The sequence below is a fragment of the Suricata suricatta genome, chromosome 3 (assembly GCF_006229205.1).
Source record: "Suricata suricatta isolate VVHF042 chromosome 3, meerkat_22Aug2017_6uvM2_HiC, whole genome shotgun sequence".
In the NCBI taxonomy this organism is placed as follows: Eukaryota; Metazoa; Chordata; class Mammalia; order Carnivora; family Herpestidae; genus Suricata; species Suricata suricatta.
In genome coordinates, this window is record NC_043702.1 from 56,281,431 (window position 1) to 56,296,930 (window position 15,500).

The 15,500-nt window shown below is 37.8% G+C and overlaps 1 protein-coding gene across 2 annotated transcripts in view; it reads left to right on the forward strand.

Annotated features, from left to right (window-relative positions):
• Positions 1-15,201, forward strand: part of CIR1 (corepressor interacting with RBPJ, 1) — a 44,030-nt gene extending 28,829 nt beyond the window's left edge. For both annotated transcript variants that reach the window (XM_029934366.1, XM_029934367.1), the window contains 3 exons: positions 10,138-10,244; positions 11,515-11,600; positions 12,890-15,201. In XM_029934366.1, coding sequence (XP_029790226.1) covers positions 10,138-10,244; positions 11,515-11,600; positions 12,890-13,604 — 908 coding nt within the window. In that variant the 3' untranslated portion in view covers positions 13,605-15,201. The remainder of the gene's footprint in view (positions 1-10,137; positions 10,245-11,514; positions 11,601-12,889) is intronic.
• Positions 15,202-15,500: the final 299 nt, after the last annotated feature.

A 15,500-nucleotide genomic window follows, 5' to 3' on the forward strand; every position in this document is an offset into this window, starting at 1 on the left:
CCCCCCCACTTTTCCCCATGTAGGTCAGGTTTTGGTAAAATAGTTTCCCTTGAGGGTAAGCATATGTTCAGGACAACAAATGCTCTGGACATATTTCAAAATGGTTATTTTCCCCTTCTTATTGTTGGAAGGTAAGTACAAGGAGATTGTTCTTGATAGTCACAGTGAGAACCCGCTAGGGCTCCAGGAAGTAACACTCATGAAAGTGTGGAGGCCGTGTGAAGGTTGTACCCCCAGGAGTTTTTAGTTCTCAAGCTAGGTCTGGCTTAGTCTCCAGCAATAGTATATTGCCCTTTTAAGGATTCCTATTAGTTCTTGATTCCATTGGTGGTTTCTGGCCTTGTTAAACTGTGATTCTCTGTATCGCCTGTCTTCTGTTTCGGGGATAGTGTCTTACCCTGTGGCCTCAATTCTTTAATACTGCTAAGAAGATTGGTTGATTTTCAGTTTTTTCAGCTTTTTGTTGTTATAAGGATGGGAGGACTTTCAAGCTTTTTATATATATTAGATGAAAATCCAAAAGTTATAAAAGCAACATAAAAGTGAATAAATATGGAGTCCAAATTGGTTAATGTTAGTTTCATATTGTATGAACTATTGAGTACAATTTTGGTTTTTTAGGCTTAGGTTGCTATATATTTAAAGTTACATTGCCATTTTTTAACTTAGATATAATTTTTAAAATATTTGCGAGGGACTCCATAAATACGGCAAATTTCATGTTTTTAATAAAACTAAATTTCAAATTCAAAAGGCTGTCACTGGATAGTTTTGATACATGCAGAATTTCTTTTTTCTTTGTAATGCCTAAGTCTGAGAACCAGCCACACCACAAATGGCTAAAATGATGTTAGGTATTTTAATGTTTACTGTGTCTGGATCCTCTCGTTTTTTTTTTTTTAATTTTTTAATGTTTATTATTTTTGAAACAGAGACAGAGAGCAAGCAGGAGAGGGGCAGAGAGATAGGGAGACACAGAATCTGAAGCAGGCTCCAGGCTCTGAGCTGTCAGCACAGAGCCCGATGCGGGGCTCGAACCCATAGACTGCGAGATCATGACCTGAGCTGAAGTTGGCCACTTAACTAACTGAGCCGCCTAGGCGCCCCTCTATCCACTCTTGGGTACACCTGGGCTTTTAGTGTGTTTAAACAACATGAAAATGAAGAAATAGCTTAAATTGAGGAAGGTATTATTTTTACACTTATTGCTAAGGTTTGCTTCCCTATTAATGCTCTTTTCCTTACCTAATTTTCCCTAACACTTGGTTTAATTTCCTGGAAGAATGTTATACTAAGCAGTAGCACTGATGGATGTTTTCTACAACACAGCTTTCACTTGCTGCTCCTCCATGGTTTAATCAGCCTTTTATGTTGTAAACATTTTGTTGCTTGAGAACATGTATGGGAAATGTAACAAAATCATTGTCTGATCATAAGCTTTGCTAGAAAGACATCTAGGAGCATGCTAGAGGGGTTTTCCATAGAAAGAAAGAAGATAAACTCAGGTGCCCATCTGGCAAATCTCCCTGAATCTGTTACGGAATTCCCTTAACAACTCCTTAAAGAAGTTGAATCCTACCAGCACAGCTACTCAGATGGACCTGTATCTGATGGCAGAATTTTTGCTTAATTTTCCAGCATAATTCTACTGCAGAATAAGTATTTGTGTTATCAGAATCTCATCAAAGCTCACCTCCTGGGGACACTTGGCTGGCTTAGTCAGTAGAACATGCAACTCTTGATCTCAGGGTCGTGAGTTTGAGCCTCATGTTGGATGTGGAGCCTACTTTAAAAAAAAAAAAAAAGCTAAACTCCTAAAATGGGCAGATATTAAAAGTAATAAAGGATTGGCCTCAAAATAAAGAAGTGATGCATCATTTCTTTCTTTTGTACAGTTGATCAGTCAGGGACTAGGTTTTTTGTATGCTTGTTTGTTTGTTTTTAAAGCATGTGGAAGCTAAGTAGCTGAAAAGAACCGTTGAACTTTTAAAGAGCTATAATCCAGTAAAACTTGCCAAGTTATGGTGCTTCAGAGGTCAAAATGGTGCTCTTGATTAATACTTTAAATTTTGGCTATTTTAAGTGATTACCAGTGGTTACATCATTTCTATTTATAAGCACTATTATAATTCAGTACTTAAATTTGTTGTTACAGTGGTTAGACCTTGAAATTCCACTGACATGAGCAAATTAAGTATAATCTTGTTCTGTCAGTAAGTGACTCTGCTCTGTGTTCAAGGCATGTGTGGGGCAGCGGAGGCTACACTGTTCCATAATCTCCAAGGAGTATTAGGATTCTCAGATCACAGTCACAACGCTCTCTCACATGATTCTTCCTGTTAATATCATTCCATCTCTTCAAAGTCTGCCACCTTCAAGAAAAGGAAATTAGCTAGTGATTACTTAGAAAAAGAAAATGAATGAAATAGAGTCCACCTAGTAAATATTAACTCTTGTACACAGATCAGACTTACCAAAGTTAACAAGCCTCATCGTGTTCCACTCACTCAGGATGCCCTACTTTTTACCTTTTCCTAAATCGTATGAGAGTTTGAAAATCAAACTCAGCATCTTGTCATTTCCTGGAAAATACAAGCTTTTCTGAATTGGGTACTGTGTAAACATCACTGTTTACCATCTTCCCTGATGTGTCTTATAACACAGGCTTATAATTTGTGTTTTTCCTGTTCTTTGATATGAACTAATTTTCCCAAAAAGATTAGAAGCTTAAAAACAAAGTTCTCCATTCTCTGAGATGCTAATGAAATAAAATAATAAGCTCTCAATAATACATACTGATTTTTAAATCACTTTCTGTGTTATACACTAGGGAGGAATACGTTGAAATTCCTTATGCCAGGTTCTCTCCATAGTTAGAAAGATGTGGCTCAGTTGGTTAAGCCTCTGACTCTTCAACTCAGGTCATTATCTCAAGGTTAGTGAGTTCAGGCCCTCTTGTCAGGCTCTGTTAACGGAGGAGAGCCTGCTTGGGATTCTCTCTCTCCCTCTCTCTTTGCCCTACCTCCACTCTCATTCGCTCTCTGTCAAAATAAATACTCTAAAAAAAAAAAAAAAGTACAATGTGCTGGTTGTATAGAGTTTGAATTTGACAAATGTGTGCACCCATGTAACCAATGTCTCTGACAAGCAAGATTCAGAGTTTGAGTATTACCATAAACTAGAAAATACCCTTCTGTCCCTTACCGGTCAGCGTCCTTCACCCACAACTGCTGTTCTCATTTCTAATCTCACATACTAGTTTTACCTGTTCATGAACTTTGTATAAATAGAATCATATGGTATGTATTTTTTGTGTCTGACAACTTTGACTCAATGTAACATTTTTGACGTTCACAGATGAATAATATTTAAGAGTACTCATATTCTCTCAGGAGCCTTCACGTTCTTTGTTTTTTGTTTGTGTTTTGTTTTGCTTTTTGCTTTATTGAGAGAGTAGGGGAGGGGCGAGGGGAGAGAGAGAGAGAGAGAGACAGAGAGAGAGAGAGAGAGAGAGAAAATCTTAAGCAGACTCTGTGCTCAGTGTGGAGCCTGATGAGGGTCTCCATCCCACAACCCTGGGATCATGACCTGAGCTGAAATCAAGAGTCAGATGCTCAGCCAAATGAGCCACCCAGGCACCCCCAGGAGAACATTCATATTCTTAATTAAAACGTGGTGCTAACTTCTACTACTTCATATTCATCACAACACAAATGACTCTTCTTAGTCCTCTATGGACTGTGAATTCATTTATCACTGTGAGTATCATCACTGAAATATTTGCATATAAATTAAGTTGAAGATATAAATTTGAAGATATAGTCAAATGTAAGTCATATATCTGTAACTCTATTGATTCTGGAAGGGAAAGTTTTTTCATTTTTAATAAATAGTGTTCTTTACTAGCATACAATGAGGGCAATTTTATCTTTCCTTGTTTTTATGTATTTTCCAGACACACAGACTAAAATGAAATGCTTAATTTTTCCTTTACATTGTATGTTTTAATATAGATCAAACCAGCTGTCTTCTGTGTGAACTTGAGATTAGGGCAGTAAGAAACCCTATTGTTTCCATCCTCCACAAGCTGAACTGGCAGAGTGTCAGGAAAGTTCCCAGTACGGAGCAGTTTTATTACGATTCGGTACAACTGGTTCTTGCATAACCTTTAGAAAATCATACATAAAACATTCTCATCTATATAAATAAAAATCACCCCCACGTTTTATTAATAGCTTTGTTCACTTTTTCCCTGGGACTTGTGCTGCATGTTCCTACTGTGCCCCCTTTTTCAGTCTTTTTTTAAGATAACTTTCTATAAGCTCTCTTAAAGGCAAGAAGGTTAGGTAATACTAGGAATCCTATATGAAAGATTCTTGATCATTCCCACCAGACACACATCTCCCTGTCGGGTACTATAACTGGTGTCTCTGCGTGGCCTTTTTGCCCTTAGTAACAGGGAGTGGCTTTTTTACTAGATTCAGTCAATTTAATTTCAGGAAAGAAAGACGGAAGAAAGGTTGTACTTTCATGGAAATAAGAATCGTAATATATTTAATTTGTAATCATATTTGGGGGCTTATTTTAAAACACACGTTTTTAACATTCTACCACAGTCACTATTACACTATAGTGACAGCAAAACATGCCAGGTTGAAGTCTCAGCCGTTTGTCCTTAATCTGGTTCATTGGCCAGAAATGTGTGTGTTTTCAGGTGTCATTTTCCTAAATCCAAACATAAGAAGACTTTCTGTATAATCCTCCTAACTATATGGTATAAAATGCCAAAATAACAATAATAAGCCTGTAGCTCTAACTACCAACTTAACAGGAAATACAAAGACTGGAAGCACATATTAAATGACATCACTGTCCAGAATGGGGGATGCCCTGCAGGACAGATAACCCAGTTTCTTCAACAAATGAATAGCAGGTGGGGGTGGTGAAAAATGTTTGAGATTAAAACAGACTTAAGGTATGTGTCACTTATACCTCAATTTAAAAAGAGAGGAAGAGGGGCTCCTGGCTGGCTCCCTTTAGTTGAGCATGTGACTCTCAATCTCAGGGTTGTGAGTTCAAGTCCCACATGGGGCATGGGGCCTATCTAAAATTAATTAATTAATTAAAATAAAAAGGGGAGAGCTCCCAGGTAGCTCAGTTGGTTAAGCATCTGATTCTTGATTTTGTTTCCAGTCATGATCTCACGATTCATGAGTTCGAGCCCCACATCAGGCTCTGCGCTGACAGTGTGGAGCCTGCTTAGGATTCTGTTTCTTTCTCTGCCCTTCCCCTCACTTACACTTTTTCTCTCTCTCAAAATAAATAAATAAACTTTAAAAAAGAATGAGATTGAGATTTAAGAGATATATGAACTAGATGCAGAGTGAGCGCCTTGTTTGAATCCTAATCTGGACAAACCAACTGTGAAAAGGTGCTCTTGAGACAGTCTGAATGTTGACTGGATATCAGATGATATTTTAAAACTGTCAACATGGACAGGTGTAATAAAGGTGTTAGGGTTTTTAAGAAATACTCCTTGTTTGTTAGTGATTAAATACTGAAGTGATACCTGAGATTTCATCTCTAACAAAGTCTAGATCTATCAAATGCTCTCTCAGTAACTCTATCAAAAAAGCAGCACATGGGGCACATGGGTGGCTCAGTCAGTTGAGCATCAGGCTTTGGCTCAGGTCATGATCTCGTGGTTAGTGGGTTCGAGCCCCAAGTCAGGCTCTGTGCTGACTGCTGGCTCTGAGCCTGGAGCCTGTTTCAGATTCTCTGTCTCCCTTTCTCTCTGACCCTCCCCTGCTCACGCCATCTCTCTCTCTCTCAAAAATAAATAAAAATCATTTTAAAAAAATTTTTAAAGCACGGGAAGTTGGAGGTAATAGATAAAATATGAATGGCAAAATACTGATAATTGTTGAAGCTGTGTAGGAGTACATTGGGACCATTACATTATACTCTTTAGGTTTGAAATTTTTTACTGTTTAAGTTAAAATAAAATTCACAATGAAAAGGGAAAAATTGATCACTTAAAAAATTTTTTTAATGTATTTATTTTGAGAGAGGGTGCGAGCAAGTGCGGGGGAGGGCCAGAGAGAGCGGAAGAGAGAATCCCAAGCAAGCTGCACTGTCAGCACAGAGCCCAGCGTGGCTCAATCTCATAAACCGTGAGTGATCACCACTTTAATAGCAAACAAAACTATATTAATTTTAGGAATAGCAGACCCTTGAAACCAACAGTACATCCCATAAATTATTGTGTTAAATTTGGGGGAAGGACGAAAGGCATTTCTAATGCAGCCTTACCTAACCAACGATTCAGTGCCCTGCCTTCTCCCACTGAATACTTGGAAATTGTAGAGGCTAATGTTCCATTTCAAAAGGAACTTGGAAAGGAAGACATAGCTGTTCCGTGGGAAGAGCAGAGGGACCTAGTGCCAACAGTGGGACACAAGTGTCTGCCCTCAGCCTCCAGCCTCCTCCTGAGCCGCTGTGGGACTCAGCTGGGGCTGCCGTCTAACGGTCAAGTTAGTGATGTAGCCTTCCTCATGGCCAGAGCTTGACTTCCTATACTGTTCTCCAATAAAATACCTATTTTACTGCAACACATCTTTTTAACCTCCCGTTACTTTTGCTTAGTTCTATAAAAATGAATGCTCTTATTGAATAGATTAGCCCCTGTACAAACATAATTTAGTACAACCCAATTTGCCTTCTGGGATTTTTTTTTCCCCCTGAGACACAGACATCAAGGTATCTTTCTAATAGTAAATAGTCTAGGTCTAATCAGGACATGAACCTGAACACCATAGTCACAATCAGTATTTTGATGCTTACCTGTATCACAGCAGAGAGTTTGCAAAATGTAAAGCTGTTTTCTTCAGTGGACCTGCTCTTCAAAGGTGGAACATTGGTTTTCATGCTATGGAGGCTTGACCTAGCCTGACTGAAGTGATCTAGAAAGGAGCCCTCGCAAATCTACATTTTAGAACAAAAGCCCTCTTCCTGAATTCTCTAAAATTATTCCACCTTAGCAAATTTAAGAGCAAACCAAACATTGCTGAGCCCCAAATCCAGTTATAGTTTGAACTATTAAGGCATGGACTCCAGGGAGCAGGTGGTGAAAAGAGGACTTGGGCTGGTGCTGCTGTTTCTACCGCCGTGGTGTCTGTGCCAAACTTGGGCCACACTGTTGGGACACAGCACCTGGAGGTGCCAATATCCGGGGTCCCTAGAAGCCACTACAAGGAGAGCCCATGGACAGATTTGCCGTTTTCATTTTTTTATTTTTTTTAATTTTGTATTTATTTTTGAGCGAGAGAGAGAAACAGAGACAATGTGAGCAAAGAAGAGTCAGAGAGAGGGGGGGACACAGACTCGGAAGACAGGCTCCAGACCCTGAGCTGTCAGCACAGAGCCCAGCGCAGGACTCGAACCCACAAACCGTGAGATCAGGACCTGAGCCAAAATCAGACGTTTAACTGACTAAGCCACCCAGGCGCCCCCAGATTTGCCATTTTCAATGGAAAACAAGTGGTGGCTACTAATTATGATCACTGTACACTTTGGATCTGGATTTGCTGCACCTTTTATTACAGTAAGACACCAAGTGCTTACAAAATAAGGATATTTTAATTAATCCATTGAACAGATGCGGAAAGGAGTATTTTAAGAGATGCAGTCTCTTTGAAAAATGGATCAAACTCTTGAATTCAACATAATATGTTTGTAAATAAACTTGCAGTGTGAATCTTTAATGCCTCTTCTCTGACACATGGAATGTAGAAAATAATTAAGATACTATACATGAGAGTTGTCATTTTGCCTCGGAATATATTTCTAAACTCTGTTTTTTCAACATATCTATATAATCTGTTATATCAACTAAACGAGAGCTGGAATCATTTCTATCAGTTTTACTGCTCTTAGCCACTGTCACAATAACGGGAAGGTATAACGATACCTGGCTAAATATATCTTAATCAAACCTGACTTGTCACATCTTTTAACCCAGAGCTTTTGATGATAGAAAAAGGCTTAAGTATAAGAATATATGAATAAGACTGGATTTTGAAAAATACCACTCTAAAAACATTTTTAAATTATGAAGACTATATCATAAAATAATCATAAACATGTTATAGCTACTGGCAAAAATAATAATTGCTATTATTTATTAAAATACTGTTTGTCAGGTGGTTCCCTACGTATTTGTAGTCTTTAGTGTGGAAGTGTATGCCAAGCATATGGCCTACACAGAGTTCACTTGAGGATTTGGAAAAATATAAGTGCTAGAAGAGTAAGGGTTGTTTCATAATCTGTCAGACAGGCTAGAGAGAGAGATCATTTTCTCAGAGTGGTTGGAAGTACTGTAATGAAGACGTAAAAAGCGTGTTTTTTAAAACTTCCAAAGATTAGATGTTTTGATGAAATTAGCAACCTCTCACCACAATGGCCAAGCTGTTTGGCCCTTTACTGGAGTAGTTTTCATCCTAATCCTTAGCATGTTCGCTTTCTGAATTCATTTGACATCTTAAAAAGCTGTTAACAAGGAAATGGAGTTTTGATGCTTCAGAAAACACATTTTCCACTTTATAAAATTGTGTTCTTCTTTCAGTTGTTCTGGATAACGTGAATGGAATGGTAAAGCCCATAGAGCCAGTAACAGTAACTACCTCACTTTTACCATAAATGCTATTGGCCAGTGAACGGGTTTGAATTTTACTGTCTTTTTGTCTTCCATGGTCACGTGTAGGTGAACATGCAAATAACTAGGAAAAGACCAACAAAACAGCGTAAAGAATAATAGATGAAGTATTTAATCAATGAACTAGAGAATCCATTGTGAAGTTTCACTGTCCTCTACCCTCCCTTATGAATTGCTTCTTAGTAGGCACTGTCTTTATTCTTCCTTATATTCTGGATAGATTGCCCAGTGTAGTACATATAAGAAAGTATAAATGATTTGGGGGCACCTGGGTGGATCTGTTGGTTGAGCGTCAACTCTTGATTTCAGCTCAGGTCATGATCCCAATGTCACGGGATTGAACCCCACACTGGGCCCTGTGCTGAGTGGAACCTGTTTGAGAGTCTCTCTCTCCCTCTGCCCTTCTGCCCCACTCATATGCACTCTCTCTCTAAAAAAAACAAAACAAAAACAAGAACAAAAAAAACCAAATGATGATTTAGGCCAGAGACATTAAATAGCTTTCATGAAAAGTTGTTTTTTGCTACCGCAAGGAAAACAGAATGAAACTGAAATATATGAAAGAAAGAGGAAAGGGTGTCTCCTTCAGTATGGTAAATCTAATAATGTTTGAGGGAAGGGCAAAGACCTTTTTTTTTTATTACTTTTTAATTGTATCTATCTTTAATCCATATTTATTTTTAGTATATACTGTGTAACCAAAAAGAAGATTGCTCTTCAACTTGGGATTTTGCAAAAGTAGAAACAGCAACTTTTGAAAAATACAACATATAGATACTTATAGGCAGCCTAAAATTGCTTTTCACCAACCACAAACTAATAACTAGAAATTTCAGACTGTGAGTATATGTATATATGGAAGATTAACAAGTGTTTCATAGTTATCTGTAGCGTGTGTGTGTGTGTGTGTGTGTGTGTGTGTGTGTGTGTGGTGTTGATAATTAGCAAACAACATGACAATGTATTCAGTATTGGTATTCGATATGTGAGGATGAGGAATTTTGAATTGGAAACTAGAATAATAAATTGCTTATGTACCTTTAAAAGTATCTTTTTTAAATTGAATTTTTACTGAGAGAATAACTATTAAAGTTTAATTTCGGGTTTTTTTTTTTACCACTTTTCTTTGATTTTATACTATAAACCGCCAAGCAGATAACAATCTAAATGTATCTTTTCAGTGTGACAAAGTTACATAAGAAGAGAATCCCCTAGCATGTAAAGAAAAATGCAATTATTTTCTATTCTGAATCTCCAGACTGCTGTTTTAGAAAATCATATCTGATTATTTGCTCAGCAGAAGATTATTGAGTTGATTTAGCTGTGATTTTACTTAACAAAGCTTCAAATGCACTCCTACTGTGGAGTCCAAAAAAGGTAGAGAGATATAAATGATACATTCAAACTGCGATTTTTGTGAACAGGGCCATCGATGCACCCCTCGGAGCTAATAGCGGAGATGAGAAACAGTGGGTTTGCACTGAAACGAAATGTACTGGGGAGAAACTTGACCGCAAATGATCCATCACAGGTAATGATCTTTTTATCGGTAAGCTGAAAATGTCTATAAATCTAAATGTGATTGCTTGTGAATTGCTACTTAATGTTTTCCAATATGCATATATCCATAGGAAAGCAAGATAGAGCAGATACCTAAAATGTATTTTGACTTTGATTCTTTATTATTTTAACCTAAATGAGAAGTTGTTTTTAAACCTATATTTTTAATAAATGAAACTGCTCCTTTAGGTTTATGTGGATAAAATGTCTAACTGAACTGGTGATATGGTTGTTATTTTTTACTTCCTGCTAACTTACATTAAATTGAACCAATAGGAAGAAATGGATAGAAGCAAACTCCTAAAAATTGTAGAAAATATTTTAAACTTACTTAATTTATTGAACTATACATAGATCCAGAAGATGGTTACATTTGAAGGGTTGTGAATATTTTAATGAAAACTATTTTATTTAATGAGGAAACTGGAGCCCAGAGAAGTTAAGTGATTGCCCTTGTGGCTCTTGTGACTGTCTGGAGACAGAGCTGACACTAAAACCCAGACTCCCATTGGCATAACCTGTGGTACTCCGAAAAGGGGCAGATTACTTTGCAAACATTGCTAGGGACTGTTCATAGACCCTGTATCTTCATATATTTGTCTTGTTTGATATATTGGTATGTATTTGATAATCCTATATTTGATAATGTACTGTTGAATTTATAAAGGCTAAAATTTTGGATGTTTTGACTTTCCTATAAAGTTCATGATCTTCTTGGTTTTAACATTTTAAACTCTTAAGTGTTTAAATTTTTTTTAATGTTTATTTTTGAGAGAGAGAGACAGAGTGCAAGCAGGGAGGCCAGAGAGAGAGAAATGCAGACTCTGAAGCAGGCTGCAGGCTCTGAGCTGTCAGCCACAGAGCTCAATGTGGGGCTTGAACCCACAAACTGCAAGATCATGACCTGAGCCGAAGCCTGAGGCTTAACCAATTGAGCCACCCAGGCGCCCCTAAACGCTTAAGCGTTTAAATTTGAATTCAAGAGATGGAGAGTAGAAACCATGCTATAAACGATTTGTCTGTGTTTCTCTATCTTCCTCTTTCTGATAAAGCTCGTTAATGCTGACCGAGCTCCTGATGCATGATCCTCCTTGACTGGACACTACAGAAAAGGTTTTAATTCTCCCCACCCCACTTCTCAATCCAGAATGTCCTACTCATCTCTAGTATGGGTTTGACAAAATTTCTGATTTGTAAATGTCTTGCAGTCTAGCAATTTAATGATGTCTTTGTTGATTCAGGAATATGTTGCAAGTGAGGGTGAAGAAGATCCAGAAGTCGAATTTTTAAAGTCACTAACAACCAAACAAAAACAGAAACTTCTCAGGTAATTAAACATAGTATATTTAATGGATTCAATTATTTTTTTCTTATATTTTGTCCTATGCATCGTGTTGATTTATTTTTCAGCTATAGTAATACAATTTTGTCTTTCTTTCAGTACCATGAAAGTGAGTGTAAGATTATATACTCAGAATAACACAAAATCATTGTACTTTTCAGAACATTTAGTTTGGAAATAGATTTATTTGTAGGTTTTACTTTTTGTACTAGATTGGTACATATATTTGCATACTATTTATTCTTATAAAATATGGGCCATGTATTACTCTTTTTATGATATTTTTATGAGGAATGCTGAAAAATATTTAAATATGAATCTTAGTTAAACAGACTACCTCTGGCATAAAGAATCCAAGAAATGTCTGCTGAGTCCAATAGAGGGAGCTCATGATGTTTCAGTGAGTGGAGTTTTGAGAATGGCTGGACAGAACCCAGTGAAGCCGTTTTTATTTTAGAGTAACTCAAGCACCAGAACAAGTCACTCTTCTGAGAACATGAAGTACTCTTTAGAAACTCGGAATATGCCTTAACAGAATTGTCCTAAACAGTTGTTGAAAACCAGTACGTGATTATTTTATAAAAGAAAAAAAGAATCCAAAAAAATGTAAAGTGTATTCTTCCTTAGAATTCCTGGAGAATATGCCCTTCAAGTTTGATAACGCAGTGTTGATTAATTATTTCCATACTTTAAATTAGTACAACATTGGGGTGCCTGGGTGGCTCAATCAGTTAAGTGTCTGACTTCAGCTCAAGTCATGATCTTGCCGTTCCTGACTGAGCCTGGAGCCTGCTTCAGATTCTGTGTCTCCTTCTCTCTCTCTCTGCCCCTCCCCTACTCACACTCTGCCTCCCTCTCTCTGTCTCTCTCTCAAAAATAAACATTAAAAAAAATGTAATAGTACAACATGTAATTAATTTTTCATATGATTATAGCTATATATTTAAGTTTTTATGTTTTATAAAGCTTTCTTGAGGTGAGGATGTCCATTTATTTAGAGTGCTATGTAATTTCAAAATCTGAATCAGTAAGAATTGTTTTAAATAGTCGTTGCTATTGAGGAAAATATAGTGGGACAATTGGCTTAATGCATTTAATTTTTTATGTGACTTGAATAAAAGGAAGGAAATTATTTGTAATTTAATAAAGAATACATTTATATCCAAGTCCCAATTTCAGTAGTGTCTAAGAGAATATGTCTATTTAAAATTTTATATTTGTCAACAAAAGGACTGTTTTTACATAGTATGTTATTACTGTTTTCCCAATAACAGGAAATTGGATCGACTTGAGAAGAAAAAAAAGAAAAAGAAAAAAGATAGAAAAAAGAAAAAGCTTCAGAAGAGCAGGAGTAAACACAGAAAACATAAAAATAAATCCCCCTCTTCCTCCTCTTCTACCTCCTCCTCGTCCTCCTCCTCCAGTGAGACTTCAGAAAGCAACAGTGAGAGTGACAACAAAGAAAAGAAAATACAAAAGAAGAAAAGAAAGAAAAATAAGTGTTCGGGGAATAACAACAGTGATTCTGAAGAGAAGGACCAGTCTAAGAAGAGAAAACTCTATGAAGAACTTTCTAGCAGTCACCATCACAAGGAAAAACCTAGGTCTTTAAAACCAGAGTGTTCTCGGGAGAATAGCAAACGGAGCCGTTCAGACTCCGACAGGAAGTCCAGAAGCCCAGAGAAGAGAGGGCCTGAAGGAAGCGAGAGGAGCAGCAGGAGCCAGAGCAGGGAGGGGAGGGGCCGGAGAGGCCGAAGCCGAAGTCACGGTGGTCACCAGCACAGAGAAATAAGAAAACGGCCGCAGCGGAGTCCCAGTGAAGAGCGGCGCGGAGGACATGGCCCCCGGAGCCGAGGCTCGGGTGTCCCCCGAGGGGGAGGACCACACAGAGAGAGCCCGGGCGAGAAGCGCACCTGCGCCACGCAGAGAGAACGAAGCCGAAGTAGAGAGAATAAGGAGAGACTGTATGTGACAATTACCTGGGAATAAAAATATCTCTGCTCCCTTACTGAATACCTGTGGCAAGGGCTAAATTACATGCTACTGTCTTTCTAATAAAAAAGCTTTGTTTTAATTTTCTGTCCCTGAAAACTGGCATATCAAATACAAAAACTACAGGAGTCCTATAGGAATGAACTTTGCAAATATTTGTAGGTAACTCTCTTATGGAGCTGTAAAAATATTTTCTGTGGAGAACTGTCTCTTGTGCCCCTACTACATAAAAAACCCCATATAATTCTGGCATTTTCTTTGTTCTGAAACATTAAAAGAATAACAGTACACTGAATGGGTACAATTTAATTTTTGTTGGGGTTTTTTTTCTGTTCAAATTTATTACTTTTAAGATTTGAATTTACTTGAAGCAAAGTATAATCATTGTTGAAATCCTCTAGTATGAATTCAGCAGTGGACATGATCGCTGTTTCCTTGAGACATTTAAACTCCCTTCCGGTGCTCTGTTCTACCAATTCCGCTTGGGTGACACCCTGGTTTTCTGGGTTGCCATACAGATTGCCTCAGACTTCAAACCCCGTAAATGCATCATACAGTTCTGGAGATCCGAAGTCTGAACGGGGTCTCCCTGGGCTAAAATCAAGGTGTCGCAGGCTTGGTTCCTCCTGTGGGCTCGAGGACAAACTCCGTTTGCTTGCCTATCTCCAGTTTCTGGAGCACAGCTGCGTTCCTTGGCCCCTGGCCCCTCCTTCCATCTTCAGAGCCGACAAGGGTGACGTGAAGTCCTCCCATGTCATCGCACCGCCACTTGGATGTTCTGCATCCCTCTCCCACCTTTGAGGACCTTGGTGATTAGAGGGGGCCCACCAGAGAAGCTCCCTACTTTAACAAACTGATTAGCAACCTTCATTCTGTCTGTAACCTTAATTCCCCTCTGCCATGTGACCTAACAGCTCCAGGGAGGGGAACGGGTGCGTCTCTGAGGGACCTTTCTTCTGCCTTTCCACGACTGGCATACAACTAACTGTTAAAGACTTCACTTCTAACGGCTAAGCATTTATGTGATGTTATTAATGGGGTATTGTAAACTATTAAACATATTCCATGAGTATAGGTATATAAGGCATATTTAAATGTAGCTGCACATTTTCCCCTGAGCCTTAAAGGAGATGGCAAAGGAAAACTATAGAAAACATTGCTTGGTACAAGTTACAAGTAACCTGCAATTCGGAAAAACATGTACTAAAGATCATGGACAAGGTATTTCTGTTTATCAGCCATTTGAAAGACTTTGGTCATTTAATACAACACCAAGGGTTGGTTGGTTTGGATCGTTTTGAGTGTTGGCTGTCGTGATTCATAAATTCTGTAAAAAAGTAAGTTTGAAAGGAGTTTTTTTAAAAACCACTTCATTTAGTCTAATATATAGGTCTTCGTCATGCATATGCGCACACACACATATCCTCTGGTTTAGAAGAAACTAAAGGAATAAGCAACCCTTTGATTATTTAGATTCTTAAGAGAGTTGGGAGTGGGGGCAGAACTTGAATTTCTTTTACAGTATTCTTTAATAACAGCACACCTCAGATCCCTTTCCTTCATTAAAAAAAAGCATGCATTTGAAATTGATAAAGACTGCTAATTTACACCTTGAGTTCATCAGTGTTGCACTGATTATTTTCTATCATATGCCTTTTTAGACTTTATAATTTTTGTAATGTCAAAACCTATGCAACACTTAACTGCCTCAAAGGGTTTCTGCACCAATACAGTGTTCATGAAGAGAAATGTTGAAATGCATCCTGTAATTAAAAGTGAATTAAAGAAACACATTGTCATTTCTTACACTTTTTTCATTTGACTTTCACAAGAGTGTGATCCACTTTTAACTTTATATAAATGGCCATGAAAAAAAAAGTCATGAGAAGAAAT